The sequence below is a fragment of the Bubalus bubalis genome, chromosome 12 (assembly GCF_019923935.1).
Source record: "Bubalus bubalis isolate 160015118507 breed Murrah chromosome 12, NDDB_SH_1, whole genome shotgun sequence".
Classification (NCBI taxonomy): Eukaryota; Metazoa; Chordata; class Mammalia; order Artiodactyla; family Bovidae; genus Bubalus; species Bubalus bubalis.
Window position 1 is genome coordinate 98641254 of NC_059168.1, and position 21169 is coordinate 98662422.

The 21169-nt window shown below is 45.3% G+C and overlaps 1 protein-coding gene across 2 annotated transcripts; it reads left to right on the top strand.

The window, feature by feature from the left end:
* Nucleotides 1–7253: 7253 nt before the first annotated feature.
* On the top strand, nt 7254–18173 carry SET (SET nuclear proto-oncogene). 2 transcript variants are annotated; one of them, XM_006065348.4, is made up of 8 exons: nt 7254–7400; nt 13581–13638; nt 14271–14413; nt 14743–14846; nt 14947–15060; nt 15630–15800; nt 15896–16042; nt 17277–18173. In XM_006065348.4, exons 1-8 carry the CDS (start codon nt 7283–7285, stop codon nt 17298–17300), a joined length of 879 nt encoding a protein of 292 aa, XP_006065410.1. In that variant the 5' UTR covers nt 7254–7282; the 3' UTR covers nt 17301–18173. The 2 variants fall into 2 exon arrangements, with proteins under 2 accessions (XP_006065410.1, XP_025117572.1); XM_025261787.3 differs by lacking the exon at nt 7254–7400 and adding an exon at nt 11675–12144.
* Nucleotides 18174–21169: the final 2996 nt, after the last annotated feature.

Consider the following 21169-nt stretch of genomic DNA (forward strand, 5'->3'; position numbering starts at 1 on the left):
CCACAAGCCATGGCGCAAGAAGGCCCATGGGCCACAACTACTGAGCCCATGCTCTAAAGCCGACGAGCCGCAACTACTGAAGCTTATGCCCTGCAACAAGAGAAGCCACCGAAAAGAAGCCGGTGCACCACCGCTAGAGAGCAGCCCCTGCTCACAACTAGAGAAAGCCTGTGGGCGGCAATGAAGACCTGAAACTACATCCGTTCTGCTTGGAACTCATTCTTCTTGTTTTTAAACTCCAACAATTTTATTGAGATATACTTCACATACCATAGGCTTCCCTGGTTGGCTCAGACAGTAAAGCTTCTGTCTGCAACGTGGGAGACCTGGGTTCGATCCCTGGGTGGGGAAGATTCCCTAGAGAAGGAAATGGCAACCCACTCCAGTACTCTTGCCTGGAAAATTCCATGGACAGAGGAGCCTGGTAGGCTACAGTCCATGGGGTTACAAAGAGTAGGACACGACTGAGCGACTTTTCTTTCTTTCCTTCACATACCATATGTCAGTTGTTTAAAATGTATGGTTCGGTGATTTTTAGTATATTCACAGAATTGTGCAATCAACACAACTAATTTTAAGACATTTCATCATCCTGAAAAGAAATCCCATACCACCCACTCAATTATTGCTGATCCAGCTTACATCTCACCTTCTCTGATTTCTGCCAGTAGATTTGTTTGCTTTGTTTTCTCTAGTCCTATAGAACTATGTTCATATCTGTTATAGTTTTTGATATGAACTAGATCTCATTCAGGACACAGGCATGTCTTAATCAGCTGTGAGTTTTGTATGTTCAATATAGAAAACAGAGACCCTGTTACTACCCACAAGTCCTACAAGACCAGAGCCTCTAATACTATCTGAGCTCAGCAGCCATCATGTACCCCATTTCAGTGACCCGACCTCCTTGCTTCTCCTGGAAGGACTTAGTCTTTTTCGTTTCTCTGTCTAGAATGCCCTTTCTCCGAAGGTCACAAAGGCTGCTACTCACTTCTTTGAGGTCTTTCCCCAAATGCCAGCTCATTAGAAAGGCTTTACCTTATTATCTGTACTTGTCCATAGAACTTTTCATAATCATTGCTGCCTGGCATATATTAGCCATTCAATAAATACTGACTGATTGAATGAATGAATACGGTTCCATGTAAGCAAATTTCTTTTAAATATGTAAATTCCAGTATTTCTTTTGTCAACATTATGAATTGTATTATCAGTTCTATTGAAAACAAAAGTGATATGTAAACAGTTATTTGGGTAAAATTAAACCTTATGAACCTCAGTTACTCAGTGAGAGATGGCTTATGTCCCATCCATTCTTACATTTGCCATCACTCTTAACTGGAGCTTTCTCATAAAAAGACTAAATCAGTATATATTGACTAAAATTGTAATTTGAAAAGATATATGCACACCTATGTTCACAGCAGCATTATTATGGTAGCCAAGACATGGAAGCAACCTAAATGTCCATCATTAGATGAATAAAGAAGATGTGGTATATATATATATATATATATATATATATACACAATGAAATACTACCCAGCCATTAAAAAAAGAATGAAATAGTGCCATTTGCAGCAAGCTGGATGGACCCAGAAATTACCATACTAAAGTGAAGTGAGTCAGAAAGAGAAAGACAAATATCATATGAAATCACTTATATGTGGAATCTAAAATATGACACAGGGAACTCCCTGGAGGTCCCAGTGGTTAGAACTCAGCAATTCCACTGCTGGGGGCCCCAGAGAGGGTGGCACAAACTCCCTGGTTGGGAAACTAAGAGCCTGTAAGTCACGCAGTGAGGTCAATTAATTAATTAAATATAAATAAAATAAAATACGACACAAATGAACTTATTAACAAAACAGACTCACAGACCACCAGGGAAGGCCTCTTAATTTTCTAAGTTTTAATACAAATACTACTGTTAACTTTTTGTATTTTGGGTACACCACATGAGACCTTAGTTCCGAGCCAGGATCAAAGCCAGCCCCACCCCCGCCTCCCACCTGGACCCTGGGAGTGAAAGCCCTGAGCCCTAACCATTGGACCACCAGGGAGTTCCCTACTATTAACTTTTTAATAAATGCTCAGGAGCCAGAGCACAGTGAGAAGGCAATGAAAGAGGTATCAAATGACCTTCAGGCCTTGGCACTCATTTAAGACAAAATACTGCCTTAATCCCTGTCTCCTTTGAGTAGTATGACAAGAAATTTAGCAGGAAACAACCATCTACCATCTCATAGACAACCCGTGGTGTGTTCTGGGCTCACCTGGCAATTGCGCTCTGGGTGGTAACCCATTTGCATCACATTAAGGCCAGCATTGGTGCAGAGGAATCAGAAAGACACTGGTTTTTTTGGTTGTTGGTTTTTTTTTTTCCCCACAGTGATGGCAAGACCATTCAATGGTGTAAGAATGTTGTTGTTGACTTGTTAAGTCATGTCTAACTCCTTTCGACCCCCTGAACTGTAGCCTGCCAGGCTCCTCTGTCTATGGGATTTCCCAGGCAAGAATACTAGAATGGGTTATCATTTCCTTCTCCAGGGGATCTTCCTGACCCAGGGATCAAACCTTCATCTCCCCCATTGGCTGGTGGATTCTTTACCACTGAGCCACCAGGGAAGCCCAAGACACTGATTTGTTTGTTTATTATTATTATTCCCATGCCACAAGGCATGATCTTAGTTTTCTGATCAGCCTGTGCACCCTGCATTGCAAGCACAGAGTCTTAACCACTGGACCACCAAGGAAATCCAGAAAGATATTTGTTTGAATCCTGACTCTACTAACCCTGTTCCTTTGGTTTTTGGACAAGATTCTTTGAGTGTCAAGTTTTCATTTGGTTTGACTCTCCCATCTATAAAACAAGGACATAATACTGTCCTAGAAAGGTTGATTGGAGAAGGCAATAGCACCCCACTCCAGTACTCTTGCCTGGAAAATCCCATGGATGGAGGAGCCTGGTAGGCTGCAGTCCATGGGGTGGCTAAGAGTCAGACACGACTGAGCGACTTCACTTTCACTTTTTCACTTTCATGCTTTGGAGAAGGAAATGGCAACCCACTCCAGTGTTCTTGCCTGGAGAATCCCAGGGGCAGGAGAGCCTGGTGGGCTGACGTCTATGGGATCACACAGAGTCGGACATGACTGAAATGACTTAGCAGTAGCAGTAGAAAGGTTGATAGGGAGGGTTTAAAAGAATAATGCTATTGAAATCCTCTCATAAAGCTATGGGTATTAGGGGTGTTTTGGAAAATTCTGGTTCCCAGAGGCAGCCTGGCCTCAGGGTTATGGAACATCATGATCCTGTCAACTTTTGGGTGGGGCAGAGGGAGGCCTTTGCCTTGCCACCTTTTCTGCAGCCAGTTCTGGAGCAGAGGTACATGTTGCCTAGTAACACCTCTGGGAATCCAGGAAGTTCAAGTTTTGGAAGCTGCAGAGGAAAGGAAAGGTGGGGTCTTGCATGTTTGAATTTAAACTCACAAGTACCAAGTAGGTGCTGTACTTAGATGATTTAAGTGCCTTCAAGTACCAGAGCTCAGGTAATCTTTTGTTTTGCTTTAATGTGATACATACATAGGGGTTTCCCTGGTGGCTCAGTGGTAAAGAATCCACCTGCCAATTCATGAGATGCAGGTTTCATCCTGGGTTGGGAAGATTCTCCTGGAGAAGGAAATGGCAACCCACTCCAGTATTCTTGCCTGGGAAATCCCACGGACAGAGGAGCCTGGCAGGCTATAGTTTATGGGGTGGCAAAAGAGTCAGACATGACTTAGTGACTAAACAACATAGATACAGAAGGTTCAAAATGTACAACAGGGTGAAGAGTGAAACATCTCCCTGCATCCCTGTCCTTTCATTTCTTACCACCCAGTTCCCTCCCCAGGGATGACCAAGTTATCATGGTCACAGAAGTCCTTTAAGAGCTATTACAGGTATACAGGCAAATAAGTGAATATGTATTTTTTTCCTACCCTCCCTTTTACGCAAATGGTAACATACTACCTACTTGGTAGGACTTTGTTATTTCACTTCACCACCTCCATTTGGTTCCACAGTTGCAGCTCACTCCACTGTATGGGTTACCCCTTTTGGTTCCCTGAAGCCAAAAGAAGTTATCAGGTTGTTTCCAATCTTTCACTTTTATGATGTTGCAATGAATTGCCTGGCACAGGTGCAATCTCATTTACCTATAAGATAAATACCTAGGAGGAGAATTTCTGGGTCAAGGGTATGTACGTCTGCACTTTTGATAGTTACTCTGATGGTTAGATTGCCCTCCAAAGGGACTGTATCTGTTTAAGGGGTGATTTTCCAGGTAAGGTGTTTTTAAACTTTTGGATCTCAGATTGGAGGGTTAAAAGAAAAAAGGAACCTCAAGATAGCTGGCATCTATATGGGTCTCAAGGAGAAGGCAATGGCAATCCACTCCAGTGTTCTTGCCTGGAGAATCCCAGGGACGGTGGAGCCTGATGGGCTGCCATCTATGGGGTCACACAGAGTTGGACACGACTGAAGCGACTTAGAAGCAGCAGCAGCAGCATATGGGTCTCAAGAAGCTCCTTTTGCTACTCCTAGTTGACCCCTTTGTTCTTTGTTTCTAAAAACTGAGCCAGTGCAGAATCCTGTTAGTACACACCCTCTGGCTGCTACAAGCAAGGGATTTAGGGTTTGCTCCTCAACTTTCAGAACTGTCCTTTGCTGATACTTCCAGTAATCTGCAGGTAGGGTGTCTGTCCTCTCTTCTTGCACACATCCTGCTCCTTCTCCACTGCTCTGACCATCCAGCCACCTATTCTGTGGCTTGGGGGTTAGCTAACTCCCAGTTTCATCAAAAGAGAGTTTGTTTCCCACAGTTTTTTTTTTAGGACAATTTCTTTGGTAAAAACAGGGGAAAAAATGACTGACTGTCCTTATATTGAAAATCCTAAAACAAAAATGTAGTATTATTATCACCCATTTTACAGGTGTGGACACTGACACTTAGGCTGATTAAGAAAGTGCATCTCTCTGAGAAAGTGACCCCAGAACTGTGGTTCCCACCATCATTCAGTTATTCCACTCATGACCTTAAGTGAATCCCTTCTGTCAGGTCTCAGTTTGCCCACCTGTGAAACCAACACACTTGAGACTTCCAAAATGTCTTAGAAGAAGCCCAAAGTTCCCCAGAAGCTGTCAGAGAAGGCGAGCAAGAGATGGTGATGGTGGTATGCAGTCTTTCACCAAAAAACAGCTCAGCTTTTTATCCATATTGACATCACTGATTTATATTGATTTGTTAAAAAGGGTAATTAATTGGTGAAAAAAAGGAAAAAAATTTGCACTATCTCAGAGGTTGGAAACTCATGGCTCATAGGCTGCAAGTGGCCTGATAACAGGCTTTATTTGGTCCACAAAGTTTTTTTTAATATATATTTATTTATTTGGCTGTGCTGAGTCTTGGTTGAGGCATGTGGGATCTAGCTCCCTGATTAAGGATTGAACATGGGCCTGATTAAGCATTGGGAAGGCAGAGTCTTAGCCACTAGACCACCAGGGAGTGCCACAAAGTATGTTTTAAAAAGTTTAACTAAAAAAAAAGTTTAATTAGAGGATGAGATGGTTGGATGGTATCACCAACTCAAGGGACATGAGTTTGACTAAACTCCAGGAGATAATGAAAGACAGGAAAGCCTGGTGTGCTGCAGTCCATGGAGTCAAGAAGAGTTAGACATGACTTAGAGATTGAACAAACAAAACAAAAAGAATAGAGATTTCATATAAAAATGTGTATCTCTGCCTGATGTTGAGAAGATTCAGAGATATGGCAGCTTAGGGTTCACAAACCAAGCACATTGGTGTAGCAAACCCCGGATCCAAAACTGGATCTCCAGGAAGGACTCTATAAGGCCCTAAATGCCCACTTCGGATGATATCCCTCCCCAGGACGAAGGTAACCACGTTCAAACTTCTAATAGCACAGATCTGTTTCGCCCATTTTTCTGCTTTACGTAAGTGGAATTACACAGCCTGTCCTATTTCGTGCCTTGTGCCTTTACTCAACATTCTGTCTGCAGGCTGCATTCTCATTATGGATGTAGCTGTAGTTCATTTGCTTTCATAGTTTTAACACATTCCATTACACTTATCTCACAACCTATTTATTTGGCTGTTGGTAGACACCTGTATCCTTTCCAGATCTTGACTGTTATGAATCTCGCTGCTTGTGCACATTCTTGTACACATTTATCATGCATATTGGTGCACACAGGTATGCACTTCTGTTGGGCATGCAGCCAGCTGTACATGGTTTTCCAGAGTGGTTGTATCAACCTATCTTTCTTCAACTGGTGCTTCCTTACTCAGTTATTATCTGACAAGCTCTGAAAGGCATTGGGTTTGGGGACTCCCAGACAAGATGCCTTCTACAGGTTCTTTTAACTTTTTTTCCCCCCTAGTTAATCTATTGATTTGACTGTGCTGGGTCTTAGTTGCGGCACTCAGGATCATTAATTGTGACATGCCAACCCTTACTTGAGGCCTGTGGGAGCTAGTTCCCTGAACAGGGATCGAACCTGGGCTTCCTTGCATTGGGAGCATGGAGTGGTAGCCACTGGACCACCAGGGAAGTCCCAACAGGTTCTTCAAACTCTTAATCTTCTAATCATATCTGAAAGGATGGATGGCTGCGCCCAGTTGTCTCAAGGATAACTGCTTTTGCTCTTCCTTTGTAATTTTTGACTGGATTCCTTCAACATTCATTTATTTCTCCAAGCTGAGATCTAACTACCGGGGAAGTAGTTAGCCAGACATGGGAGTGGGAGTGGAGAGACTGAAGAATGTTACAGGCTGAGGTAAGGCAAGAGCACGCTGAAATCCTCCAGAGGCCAGAGGAAAAAAAGAGGACAGGTCCAAGTTCTCAGTGAGGGCAGTGCTGCCTCCAGAGAAGATCTGAGAAAGGACCGGGGGATGGGTCATTGGGGTTTCAAATCGAGACCAAGAGGGTCCTAGAAAGAAGAGAACTGCTCCCTGCAGTTCTCCGAGGAAAACACCTTCCCCACCCACCCAAGGCCTAGAAAGCCCTGGGAGAGAAAAGAGCAAGGAAAAGAAGTTGATTTTGATTGGAGGGTGGGTAGTAGAGGCGGGGGAGTGGGGTGTGTCCCACTGTCTTGTAAATATCCCCTCCAGGCACATTCCCAGCATATTTAAACCTCTGTCACCTGGGAGAGCTTCAGTTCTCTGAGCTCGCAGTTCCTCTCTCTTCCCCTGGCAGGATTCTTGGCTTTTTTCCCCCAGCATGGCCCCCAAACACCAGTCTTCTCTTCCACCCCAAGCGAAGAAACTGAAGAAGGCCAGGCCGACTCCTGCCTCCAGGCCAGACGAGGCATCTGCTTCTTCAAACTTGCCGAAGGAAGGTATGTCCCAGTGCCACGTTTTACTGATTTAAGGGATTTGCAAGGATTGACTTCTAGGTGATTTCCCCCCGCCCCTCAAACCTTTGGAGTTGTGACTGCGAACTCCCCTGAAGGGTTTTCAGCATGGGGCACATGGGTTAGGTTTACGATTAGAAAGAACCAGAAGGGGTGAAAAGTGGGAGTCCTGGAGCACATGTGAGTTCAGTCCTGGCACTAACCCTACACCTATGTTCCTGCCCGCAAACTCTTCCCTTTGGTTTCTTAGTTAAAAGGCACCAGCAGCCAGCCTGAGGCTGAGTGGAAATGTAGGTGACCCCTCTCCTCTCCTTCATGGCTATCAGATCCATCCACCTCTCTTTCCTGCTGTGGCCGCCAGCCCAAAACTCTGGCCGGGATTACTGCTACCTCTTCCTCATCTTGCTTCCGGCTTCCTCCTCCTCCCTTCCAGCCACTGCGAAGCCAATCACGTGACTCCCAGGCCTTCCTATTGCCCTGGAGGTATGGACTAAGACTTCCGGGGCGCTGCCCACCTGGTCTCTGAGGACCTCTCCTGGTTCAGGCTCTCAGCACCTTTACCCTCTTTTCACCTCCTGGGGCTCTTCTCACCTTGGGGCCTGGAAAACCCACAGTCCTCTGCCTGGGTCACGCCCCTCTCCCTACCTGTGCATTCCTTCTGCTTCTGCAGTTTCCTACTGAAAAGTCACCTTTGGGGCTCTTCTTCTTTGAGCCACAGCTGCTAGGTGGCCCCTAGCAGGAGCCCCCATCTGACCCTGCAGCACCCAGAGTCACCCCAGTCTGGCCTTGACATTCTAATTGTTGGTTTCATGGTCTGCCCCACCCCCGCATTAACCCTTAACTTGGAGGGGAGGGCTGTGTTTTGCAGACACACGGCTTGGAGTAGAGCACAAAGTGCATTGTTCTGGTGATGAGGCCTCCCTGATAGGTTAGGGGTGTGGTGGAGCGTTCTGGGGGCGGGGTTGGAGGGGAGTGGGGGTGGGTTTGGATAGGTCCTAGAAGGCAGGAAAGCACTGCCCCAGGAAGTGACAGCAGGCTGGCTCAGTGCAGAGGGGAGGGACTTGGAGCCGGTGAATCTTCTTAATTTGCTGACCTGACTGAGGTCCAGCTTTGCTTGTGGAAGGAGCACTGGATAATGAGTCCTCATTGCAGAACTCCTGTGGGTTTGTTGGGTGATGTGGCAAGTTTAAATTTAAGGAGTCTCTGTCAATCCCCTTCCAAATGAGATGCAAAGACCTCCTGCCCAGCTGATTATACCCCGATGTGGTCAAGCTGGACAGCCAGGGTTTGCAGCCTGGCTGTGTCCAGCTGTGTGACCTTGTTGGGCAAGTGACATAAGCGTGCTTCTTTCCTCTTCTGTAAAATGGACTCAACAGTATGTGAGGCTTGCTGTGAGGCCGAAGTGGAAGTGAAAACAGCAATTGGCTCATGATCAGTGCTCTTGAGACGGATAGTAAATTCCTTCCCACTTGTGAGCAGCAAAATGTGGATGAGTCCTTCTGGTCGCCTTCTGTTTAGCTTCTTGGGAGAATTAACAGGACCAGAAGGGATGGCAAGGTGTAAGCACAGTCCCCTAAGGTGGTTCATCCTGGGACACCGCTGTCTTGTGGGGCATGCCAGCATCGCCCTGTTCCGATCTTTAAGTTGTGGGCTTCTCCTCCTTCAGAGAAAGCTGGGAAGGAGAGGTGAGAAGAATTCTGAGAGTGAGGTGAGAGGCCAAGGAAGGAATGCAGAGCTCCTAATGGTGAAGGGGGCGAGACCACGGAGAATAATTCACAGTGGGTGAATTATCTCTTGGTGTGTCCATGCCACTCCCTTGTTTACTGAAACTCTTGCCGTTTTTTGCTTTCTCTTTCTCTTCTACTTCCTAGTGTGTGCTCTTTGAATTCATCTTGAGGAGTGCTGTGGGAAAGGTCAGGAAGAACGGGATGGTCCTAAGGGCTGGGATGGAAACCTTGAAAGCCCACTGCCTAATCAGAAAGCTTTGGAAGACTCCCTGGAGCCACTGCCCACACAGGAGAAACACCAGTAGATCTGGTACTCAGGAGATGCTCTGGGTCATGGGTACCAAGCAGTGAGAGCAGGCTTAGTTGTATGGAAGCAGTACCCTTTAGCACGGTGTTTTTCAGATCTTTTCATCCCACTTGTGGGTTATGAAATCATTTTAGTTGATCGTGACCTGCATTTAAAGAAAATAAAATAGATTAAAAGAGTCATCACACTCAGTGAGGGTAAGCATTGTTTTGTCTGTAGGTGTGTTTGTGTGTGTGTGTGTGCGTGCGTGCACACATGCATGCTCAGTTGTGTCCAAATCTTCGCAGTCCCTTAGACTGTAGCCCGCCGGGCTTCTCAGTTCATTGCATTTCCCAGGAAAGAATACTGGAATGGGTTGCCATTTCCTTCTTCAGGGAATCTTCCTGACCCAGGGATTGAACCCACGTCTCCTGCTTGACAGGTGGATTCTTTACCACTGAGCCACCTGGGAAAGCCCACATCTTACTGTAGTTTGTGTCAAAAACTCTGTCCTTAGGGCAGGGGTTTTGTTCTTCATTAGCCTCGGTTCTGCCACATATATCAAAAAAGCTGAGTTCACCCGTGAAATGAGGCTATTAATACCTATCTTGTATTTTGTGAAGATTAAAAAAGAAGGAAATGCATATACTTATTACAATCTGTGGCCCATGCTACATGCTTCAGCAGTGCACTGGAGCCTGGTATTTCTTTCCAGCTCTATTCAGTGGCATCAAAGTGGTAGCAGGAAATTTGCCTTGGTGAGAGTATTTATACACTGCTGACGTCAGCCAATGCTACAATCAGAGTTTTTTGGTGTGTTTTTTTTCTCTTCTGGGAGCTGCCTGTCAAAGTTTCCCAGCTTCTTATTGGTGCTAATAATTCTTTCCTTAAAAAGCGTCCAACTGGGACAGGTTTGGATTGAGCTAATTGAGAATAATAGGGTTTGGAGGAGAAAGATTTCTCCTAATTTCTGGGTTTTGGGGAAAGTCCCAAGACGACGTCTGTTTTCTCTACCCATGGACGGTCCGCCATTTAACATTTATCAGTCACCCACCAATGGATGTGCTTGAACATTAAAGACACTGCTTGAGCTTTAAGAGCTGATAGTAAAATGTGACTCCTGGGAGGCAAATAATCCAACTCCTGGTTTTGGTTACAAATACCCAAAGAGATTTCAGGCCTTCTGTGGTCCAAGTTTTGGGGCCCTGCTGGACAGAGTAGAGCCTTGAGTAGTTCATGTACATTACTTGGAAAGCACATAGTTGAAATAGAAGTGCCCTGGCCTTCGTGTTTCAGGGCTTGATCTCTAAAGCAGGCCTTGTTGATCCTCTCTGACACAGTGAAATTAAATTTAAAATGAACACTTTCGACCCCATCTTTCAGTTGTTCGGCCTCAATGAGACGCAGGCGCAGTTAGCTGGGATTTGCACTTAGCGCTGTCCGATTTCTCTTAAGCTCTGTGAATTGCATACTGAATCGGGCCAAAAGGACCCAGAGACGAATGTGGCCACTCCATGCCTTTGGAGGACTTCCACTTTGTTAGTCTTCTGTGAAGTTTATAATTTCCTAGCAGAAATAGGTTATTCATAGAGTGCAAACGACTTGCCCAGGTGTACACAGCCTGCTGGGCAGAGCTGAGACTAAGAACCAGGAAAAGGCCCTGTGCCCTGTGGACTAGGCAGCTTCGGGCTTTGCCAATGGCAAGCCTGATTCCGAAGGCAGCTTCCCCGTCTCGTAAATAGGATGGAGGTGCCGCCTTGCTTCACCCGCGAAGAGGGGCGCCCCAGTGAACCCGGGGTTGATATATTTCTAGGCCAGATATACTGAAGCAAGGGTACTCCGAGGCCTGCCCTTTTTTGGTGGGGGTGTCTGCGGACACTCCTCTCCCCGCGTACCCCCGGCGGAGGAGGGAAGCCGCTTCAGCCACCACGCGACGGCACCCGCCCGGGAGCCTGCGCGCAGCCCGGCGAGGTCCCGCCCCTCGGGCCGCCGCGCGCCCGTAGCGCGCAAATGTCCCGGGTCGGGCTGGAGAAGGGGAAAGCGGGGGAGGGGAGCGCGGCGCAGGGGGGCCGGGCCCCGTACGTCGCGGCGTTCCTTCCTCCCGCCTCTTCGCCAAGCCCAGTGTCTCCTCGCTGCCGCTCCGCCCCCCTGGGTCCCGGCGCCCTCAGCCAATGACGAGGCGGCGCGAGCCTCTTCGGCCGGGGGCGGGGCGTGCGCGCGAGGCCTGGCGCGCCTGCGCCCTGCCGCCCGCCCCTCGCCGTGAGGAGGAGGAGGTGGAGGAGGAGGCGGCTGGGAGAGATCGAGCAGCGAGCTGGAGCGCGGAGCGTGAGTGAGGGAGCCTAGCCGCCTGCCCGCCCGCCCGCCACCGCCGCCGCCGCCTCTCCTCCGTAAGCAGGAGCCCGGGCCGGGGCCCGGCACGCCGCCCGCCCCCCACCACAGCCCCTCCCTCGTCGTCAGGCCGCGAGGGCAGCGCGCGCGAGCCCAGGGGGAGGGACAGCGAGCGAGCGAAAGAGCGCCGGGAGGAGGCGGCCGGACCGAGCGAGCGCCCGCGCGTGTGGCGTGAGGGGAAGCCGCTGCCCGCCCCCCCCTTCGCCTTCCCTTCTTTCCCCCTCCCCGCTCCCCCCCCGACCGCGGAGCAGCACCATGTCGGCGCCGGCGGCCAAAGTCAGTAAAAAGGAGCTCAACTCCAACCACGACGGGGCCGACGAGACCTCAGGTGAGGAGCAGGCGAGGCGGGGGCCGGCCCGCGCCGCCATCTTCGCCGTCCGCCCGGCCGCAGGCCGCCGGCGGGGCCCGGGGCGCGCGGGGCGGGGGGTGGGGGGGCCCCAGCCGGGCGGACGGGCCGGCGCGCGCCTCGGCGCCCTTTTTTTTTTTTTATTTTTTTTATTTTGTGCGCGCGAGGCCCGGGGCCGGGTGGCGCCGCGGCGGCGAACAGCGCTGCGAGGCGGGGGCGCTGCGGCCTGCTCGGCGCGGGCGGAGGAGACCCCCCCTTCCTCTCCCCCCCCTCCCTCACTCTCCTCCCCCTCCCTCCCTCCCGAGAAGCCTCTCTTTATTGTGCTCCGCCATGATGCCTCGCTCCCATCAGCCGCCGCCGCCGCCGCCACATGGTGCGGCCGGACGCGGCCCCGCGCCCGGGCCTTCGCGCGGCTATCCCCCGCCACCCCGCCGGCCCCTCCGCGCCCAGCCCTGCGGGCGGCGCCCCCCGCACCCCCATCCCGGAGGCCGGCCCCGGCTCGGCCCTTGGCCTCGAGTTGGGGCGGGGTGGGGGCGCGGGGAAGCACGCGGCCGGTGGCGCCGCGGCCACGGGGCCGCTCGGAGGATGCTCTGGCCGGCCTCGGGCCGTCCCCCACGTGGGGTGGCCAACCCCGTGGCGGCAGCGCGCTGAGAAACCCGGCGCGGCGGCCCCGGGGTGTCGGAGGAGGGTCTTTACAATGGCTCGTTGGCAGAATCTCCTGGCCTTGTCCGTGAAGGCTTTTCTCGGCAGGGGGGCTACACCTACCTGGGCTGGTTGCCGGAAATGAACCGCGCGAACCGGCCCCTTCACGCCCACTTAGCTTTGTAGGTTTTGCGGTCTTCACCCGACAAAAGGGCACCTTTCCCTTAGCACACCCCCCACCCCCCACTTTGCTTCTCTCGGTTCTTTGGCTCAGTTTCTGACTGCATGCTTGCTCGTTGTAAGTGCTCCAAAGTCGTGTGGGGCTGCCTCTGAGATCAGCCCGCCTGAAAATGGGGTTGGAAGATAAACTGGAGTGTTTACAGTGTTGGGGTAGTTTTAAGGCCTTCCCCGTCTTGTAGGCATGTCTGATGTCTTAACAGTAATCGATACTGAGCAATATTTTCGATATTATAAAAGGTACTTCCAACATGGAGATAGGTGGTGTCCTAATTTTTGATATTGTTGGTTTCCGTATTCTAGCTACTCTTTCGTAGTCTTAACAGTATGATTTGTGAGCACTCTTCTAATTGAAAAGTAGTTTGTCAACTGCACGCATGAACACGTGGAGAGCATGCCTTGTAGTAGTAGGCAGGTTTTTTTTTTAAAGGAGCTTTATTGATAAAACTCACGTCACAGACTGTTAACATCAGGAAGGAAAACTAGTTAAATTTATCTTCAAATTTAGTATTGAGTCTTCATGCACCTTTTTCTTGCAGAAAAAGAACAGCAAGAAGCAATTGAACATATTGATGAAGTACAAAATGAAATAGACAGGTAAAGTTTTTCTCAGTTTACTTTGAAGTTTTCTGACCTGATTATGTTTTGGTAATCATTGAAACTATGGTCAAGTAAATCTGTATCTATTGGCTAAGTGAAGATGACTATAACTGGGAAATATTAGGATTCAGTGTTATTTTTTCTGTGATATATTTGTAGGTCACCAAAAAGTTGGTAATGAAAGTACATTGACCTTGTATAAAGATTGGGATTGCTTTCATAGGGTGAGGAATTGTTGCAGTGTGTGGACTTGTGATAGTGTAGTATTTTAGCATTAGTGTTGCTCTTACTTGCCTAATAACTGTTACTTGATTGGCAGCTTTTTCTTCTTGAGAGAAACAATTGAGATTAGCCTAGTAATGGAGTTAGATAAAGTATAAAATATTACCAAAATGCTGTTTTGGCACTTTAAGAACTGTCAGTTACTGAGTGCCTGTTGGCAAAGCTTATTAGATTGCCATCTCAATTTTGAGTTGAGTCTCTGACTGCAAAAATTTAGGTGATTTGGTTATTACAAATATGTACTTTGCATTGTTCTAAGGCTAACAAGAGTCAATAATTTTAATCTCAGCCGTTTTTGTATTTGTTAAGTACCATCGTTGGTCAGTGTGTCTTTTCATTTGCTTCAGACTTAATGAACAAGCCAGTGAGGAGATTTTGAAAGTAGAACAGAAATATAACAAACTCCGCCAACCATTTTTTCAGAAGAGGTCAGAATTGATCGCCAAAATCCCAAATTTTTGGGTAACAACATTTGTTAACCATCCACAAGGTATGTGATAGCAGGGCATTATTGAAGGATATGGGATGTCAACTTGTTGTAAAGGGGAGGGATCTTGGTTGAGGACTTGATCCCCCATGTTGGTTACCTGCAGAGGTTGAAACAGGGAGAGGCTTGCAATTAATGCCTTGTGTTTAGAAGAGATCATATGCTAATGTAGGGTTGTGTTTAATTACTTGATAAAAGATGATGGTAGCTCTGACTCTGAGCCATTTGGTTATTCAGTTAATAGTGGATTTATGAAACCAAATTTGGGCAATCTTAAAAGGGATCGCTGAGTTGTACGTTTGTATAATCACTTGGTCTCCTTGCGGGTCTAGTGTCTGCACTGCTTGGGGAGGAGGATGAAGAGGCGCTGCATTATTTGACAAGAGTTGAAGTGACAGAATTTGAAGACATTAAATCAGGTTACAGAATAGATTTTGTAAGTATCTGTAACTCATTTGTCACTATGGAAATTAACTTGAGCTTTGCTTAGAAGGGCTATTTGTACTGACTTCTAATTCTCTTATTGTTTATTGTAGTATTTTGATGAAAACCCTTACTTCGAAAATAAAATTCTCTCCAAAGAATTTCATCTGAATGAGAGTGGTGATCCATCTTCAAAGTCCACTGAAATCAAATGGAAATCTGGAAAGGTATTTGAGGACTTGGGCATTAATATTTTGTATAGTTTGATTTAGTTGAACCATTTTACTAATACTTGGTATTTTGATGATGTGTTAAATGCAGATCCTTAAAAAAGATTTGTGTTAAGGCCAGATACAATAGCTTATGGTCTTATAAGTTAATGGAGCAAGTTTTTATAGACATGGACTTAAATCATTTTGAATTTTACATTGGTGGCTTTGTTTCTGAAGACCTATTTTTGTCTGCATTTAAGTAGTAAATATAAATATTTTAAATTATACTGTCTCAAGATACTGGTTGTTGAAGTAGAACTAATTTTATATGTATTAAAAAACCAAATCTAGACACTAACTTTCAAGAAAAGGTGGCATACAAATTTGACAGCATTCTTTGCAGACTTAAAATCCTAAGGTTTCTTCTCTTTATTAACTGTACTTTTTATAATTTCAGATAAGAATAATAGTGTGGATCATATAATGTCCAGATTTTGCTCTGCTTTTGGGTTAAAACTTTATTTAAGTTGTAGAGATGAGGTATAGAGAGCCTATATATCATAAGTTCTTCCGTCTTCATTTAGGATTTGACGAAACGATCAAGTCAAACACAGAATAAAGCCAGCAGGAAGAGACAGCATGAGGAACCAGAAAGCTTCTTCACCTGGTTTACTGATCATTCTGATGCAGGTGCAGATGAGTTAGGAGAGGTCATCAAAGATGATATTTGGCCAAATCCATTACAGTACTACTTGGTGAGTTGAGAATGTTCTTTTATTCAAGGTTTTACTTGTTCCATTTGTTTGAAAGTGAGTTTGAAAGGTAACCTTCGGTCTTGGTTTTTCCCTAGGTTCCTGACATGGATGATGAGGAAGGGGAAGGAGAAGAGGATGACGACGACGACGAAGAGGAAGAAGGATTGGAAGACATTGATGAAGAAGGGGATGAGGATGAAGGTGAAGAAGATGAAGATGATGATGAGGGGGAGGAAGGAGAGGTAAAAAGATTTGGTTAAATCCAAACAGATAATCAAAAAATTCACCGTGTTACTTTGGAGATTACATATATTGTGTAGTGAAACTGATTCAACTAGTTGTGGGAAGATTTGTAGAAAGGATAGGCTGTTTTGTCCAGGATTGAAGGAAATTTTGGTAAGTTTATTATATCATTGATGTAATTGGTTCTACTTTTGTGGTTAGTTTTTATGACTAGTCAGTTATGTCATTCCCTAGCCAGTACTCAGTGTAAGCACTGTGGACATTGCAGCTGCCCAAACTCTGACAAATCTCCCAAATAACAAAAATAGGCATGTTTTGGACAAGCTATTATTAAATTCTTTGAGTCAAATTGAGATAGATTAGGTTTTGGTTTGATTACTTTGCTGAAAGATGTCTGATTTGATTAGTGTTGGAAGTTAATACATCTGAAACATCACTAGGTCTTTCAAGAATCAGATTGGGATGCAGATTGGGAAATTCTCTGGTCCAGTGGGTAGGATTCAGCCCTCTCACTGCTAGGGTGTGGGTTTGATCCCTGGTCAAGAAACAGATCCTAAAAAAAAAAAAACAAAAACAGATCCTGTGAGCTTCATGGCCTGAGGGGGAAAAAGTAGTTCATGCAGACTGGTGTATAGTTGGCCCTTCATATCAGTTGTATCTGTCCGTTCCCGTTCTTCAGATTCAACCAACAGCTGACTTTTTTCTTTTAATTCTCGAAAGTTCCAAAAAGCAGAACTTGAATTTGCTGAGTGTTGGCAACTATTTATGTTGTATTCACAACCATTTACAGTGTACTATTACAATTAATCTGGGATAATTTAAAGTACATGGGAGAATGTGAGTAGGTTGCATGAAAGTACTGTGCCCTTTTATTTAAGAGACTTGAGCATTCAGAGGGTTGTGTTGTTTTGTTTTGAAAATTTGTATTGGCTCTGCTGAGCTGTATGTGGGATCTGAGCTCCCCAGCCAGGGATTGAACCTGTGCTTCTTGCAATGGAAGCATGGAGTCTTAACCACTGAACTACCAGGGAAGTACCCCTGAGGATTTTTGTCGGTGGAGGAGGTTCTGAACCATCCCTCACACATACCAAGGGACCACTGTGGAGGTTCATAAAATTCATTTCAGCTGGCATGTCATTATGTTCTGTGGGGTCCATCATGGTCCATATGAATATTGGGGACTGACCTTAGAATTAATCCTAAAGATTAACTGCCTGCTTTTTTTTCTTACAGGAAGATGAAGGAGAAGATGACTAATGGAACACTGATGGATTCCAACCTTTTTTAATTTTCTCCAGTCCCTGGGAGCAAGTTGCAGTCTTTTTTTTTTTTTTTTTTTTTTCCTCCTCTTGTGCTCAGTCGCCCTGTTTTTGAGGTCTCTTTTCTCCTTTATACCATGGTTCACAACTTATTTGGGGGGGAAATACCTTGAGCAGAATTCAGTGGGACAAGAATCTCTACCCCTTTCTGTTCCAAATTCATTTTTATCCCTTCCTGTCTCAACAAAAACTATGGAATCAACACCACCATGCTCTGTGGGAAAAAAAGAAAAACCTTCTGCTCCCTTAGCTCTGCTGGAAGCTGGAGGGTGCTAGGCCCCTGTGTAGTAGTGCATAGAATTCTAGCTTTTTTCCTCCTTTCTCTGTATATTGGGCTCAGAGATTACACTGTGTCTCTATGTGAATATGGACAGTTAGCATTTACCAACATGTATCTGTCTACTTTCTCTTGTTTAAAAAAAGAAAAAAAAAAAACTTAAAAAAATGGGGTTATAGAAGGTCAGCAGAGGGTGGGTTTGAGATGTTTGGGTGGGTTAAGTGGGCATTTTGACAACATGGCTTCTCCTTTGGCATGTTTAATTGTGATGTTTAACGGACATCCTTGCAGTTTAAGATGACACTTTTAAAATAAAATTCTCTCCTAATGATGACTTGAGCCCTGCCACTCGATGGGAGAATCAGCAGAACCTGTAGGATCTTATTTGCAATTGACATTCTCTATTGTAATTTTGTTCCTGTTTATTTTTAAATTTTTCTTTTTGTTTCACTGGAAAGGAAAGATGATGCTCAGTTTTAAACGTTAAAAGTGTACAAGTTGCTTTGTTACAATAAAACTAAATGTGTACACAAAGGATTTGATGCTTTTCTCTCAGATAAACTTAATAATATGACTTTCCAAGTTTGACTTGTGTAATGTTATTGTCAAACTTTTTGTCACCCTATCTTCGTATTTTTTGATACGCACTTTGCAGGATGACCTCAGGGCTATATTGATTGAGTAAAGGGATTTGAATCAATGTATTAATGTCTCCATAGCTGGGAACCCATCATGGGTACAATTTGCCATTAGTTTCTGAAATTTTTCACATCATTGAGGATACCAGATTGCTGAAAACTCGGTTCTGAATGTGTTGTATCTTTGATTTGTATCTCAAATCATCATTTCAAAGTACGGGCTTTTATTTACTTAGATATTAATAGTGCCTGCCACCACCATCAGACAGACCTGGTGCTCCTCTGCCGAGTTAACACAGGGCAATTGTTCGCATGTCTTCACTGGCGCTGTAAGATGTGGCCGAGAAGACAGGCTTTCAGAGTAAGAAGTCCATGTTGGTGGTAAGAAACTCAGGTTAGGAGTACTTTTATCTCAAAGTACCAGCTTTTTAGCATATAGCTCTCCAATGAGACCTGTCTGTGTGAATCCGAAGGAGATGATGGACTGCTCTATCTGCTAAATGCCATTGTGCATAAATCACATTTTGAGAAGCTACCTAATGCATAAGCTTTTTAATGCTGTAAAATATAGTAGCTAAAATTAAATGCCACTTAGCTTTTTCAGAGATGAATTAATGGACAGCCGGGTCAAATTCAAAGCTTTTTGATGTATAAAAACTTTATAAATGGGACTACTCCATCAGTAGGCAAAGTGTAACAAAAGCCTGTCTAGATGGATAGTGTGTAATTTCTGCACAGGTCTCTGTAGCAAATACATCACTGTATACCGGTCAGGAATCTTGCTCCAATAAAGGAACATAAAGATTTTTTTTGACTGGGGTCATTCTCCTTGTTTCATAGAGAAATGTTACTACTTACTTTCGGATTTAGATGATAAGCCAGTTTTTCTGCTTTGTTTTTATTTGTGTTCATTGTGACTGGGAAATGGGGAGAACTGCCCCTTCAAGTAGCTCAGTAAGTATAGCATAGGTCCATACAACTACATGGAAAGGTATGTTTGGAAGTCGTGGGCAAATTACTTGAAATGTAGTCAATTCCTGAGGGGATTCAGTCTTCAATTTTGAGGTCTCAACATTTGAAGGGCTTTTCGCTACAGAAAAAACAGTAGTCACTTGAAACAATATTTATAAAGTAATAATTATGTTTCACAAAGTGACATCTTAACCAAAACTTGTTTTTGTATGCTGGTGCTGTTAGGTTATTTAATGAAACTACTATGTTCTGGGGAATGTGCTCACAAGGTAGGACCCCTTACAGGAAATTTCGTCCCGATTAGACTGAGACTACCCTTTAGATTACCTTATTCCCAGTGAGGGAGTGCTAGGCTGTGAGAAGGCAGAAGGGGCAAATTTGGTTTACTGGAAAAACGGCTGCAAAGTAGTCTGCGTTCCCAACTGCAAGCAGAGTTTTGGGGCGGGCCCTTAGGTATGTTTCGAAAACTACCAGGTGAGTGGCTTAAAGCTCCTTCCGTACCAGGACATCTAAACAAAAGGGGAATAGTGCCTGTTTCGGTAGTTTCTCTGGGGCATCTACTTGCCAAGCTGTGCTATAGTTCTGCTTATGAGGAGAGCTTAATGCTACATGAATTGGGATATAGAGCTTATGTGTTTTACATTTTAAAATTTCAAGGATTCTCTGCAGTCGAGGTGGTCTGACCGCCATGACAGGTACTTAGGATTTCAAGCAAGTGACTCTGAAATGCAGTTTGTAACCCTAACCTAAATGTCTTTGGCTGACAAGTTTGCTTTAACATCTGTCCTGCTTCACAACTGTGTTAGCTGTTTGCAGGCTTCGGGTGAATGTATAATCGTGTTTGTGAATTAATTTAGTAATCTTTATCATTACTGTTTCATGGTTTGACTTGAGCTCATAAACAGATTTGGTTTTTCTGCCTTTTTTGTTAGATTTTGCTATAAACCGTTTCTAGTTATTGCAAGAATGGAATTCTTTGGGGGGGGAAATGAAGATGTTCAGGATTTCTTGAAAATTGAGACAAACTCGTTAGGAGACAAATAGCAAATTATTTCAGTTTAAAAGGACAACAGCTTATTTTGATAAGTCTCCCTCACCATAGCAAAAGTCTATTCTCTTTTGTATGCGTGGCTGTATTTAATGGAGATTTACAAGTTCTGTTTTTAATGAATCTTGAGGGGAAAGGGACTACAGTTTTGTGATGAGAAGAATAGGAAGTGGAGGGTGTGTGCCAACTTGATTAGTTAGTGACATTGCATACTCAGATGCAAATCTAAGGGAGGCAAGTCTAAATGTAGGTGGAGTGATGTCTGCCATACCCAGAAGGAAAAAGAGGTATGAAAGGGGTAGATGTAGATGTTCACTTTTGCAGCCTGCTGGGACAGTTCCTTTCAAGTTGATGTTACACAACTTTAATGGTTCATTAGCCAGAGTTGGTTTGGGCTGTTCACTATCCTCTGGATGTTAAATGTGAACTTCAGTTTTTCTAAGAATTAATGATTTTGTGAAACACCATCACCCATCAGACATCTACATAAGATGCAGCTCTCTCTCCATACTTCGCCATCAGCTGAGGGCTGTAGGTTTGTCCAGCCTGGGGTTCCTTCGGAAAGGTGGATGTATTCTACTTTGGAACCCTTTTTCCCCTTAGTGGCCACAAAGCAATGAAACACTTGAACGCAAACTTGAAAAATCATTGAGCTCTTCTACATAATTCAGGTGCTGTCGTAACCTCTCAGTTATTTGTTAGCATCAACATTCAGCTAAGGGCACCTCAATAAACCCCACCTGAAAGAGTCTACCATGTACCTCCTAGCGTACTAGGTGTTAAATGTCTAGCCTTCAACAACTCTGGTTTGTATATATGTAAAAGTGTCACTTGTCTCTGATTATGAAGTCATCATTTCCCCCTCTGAACCA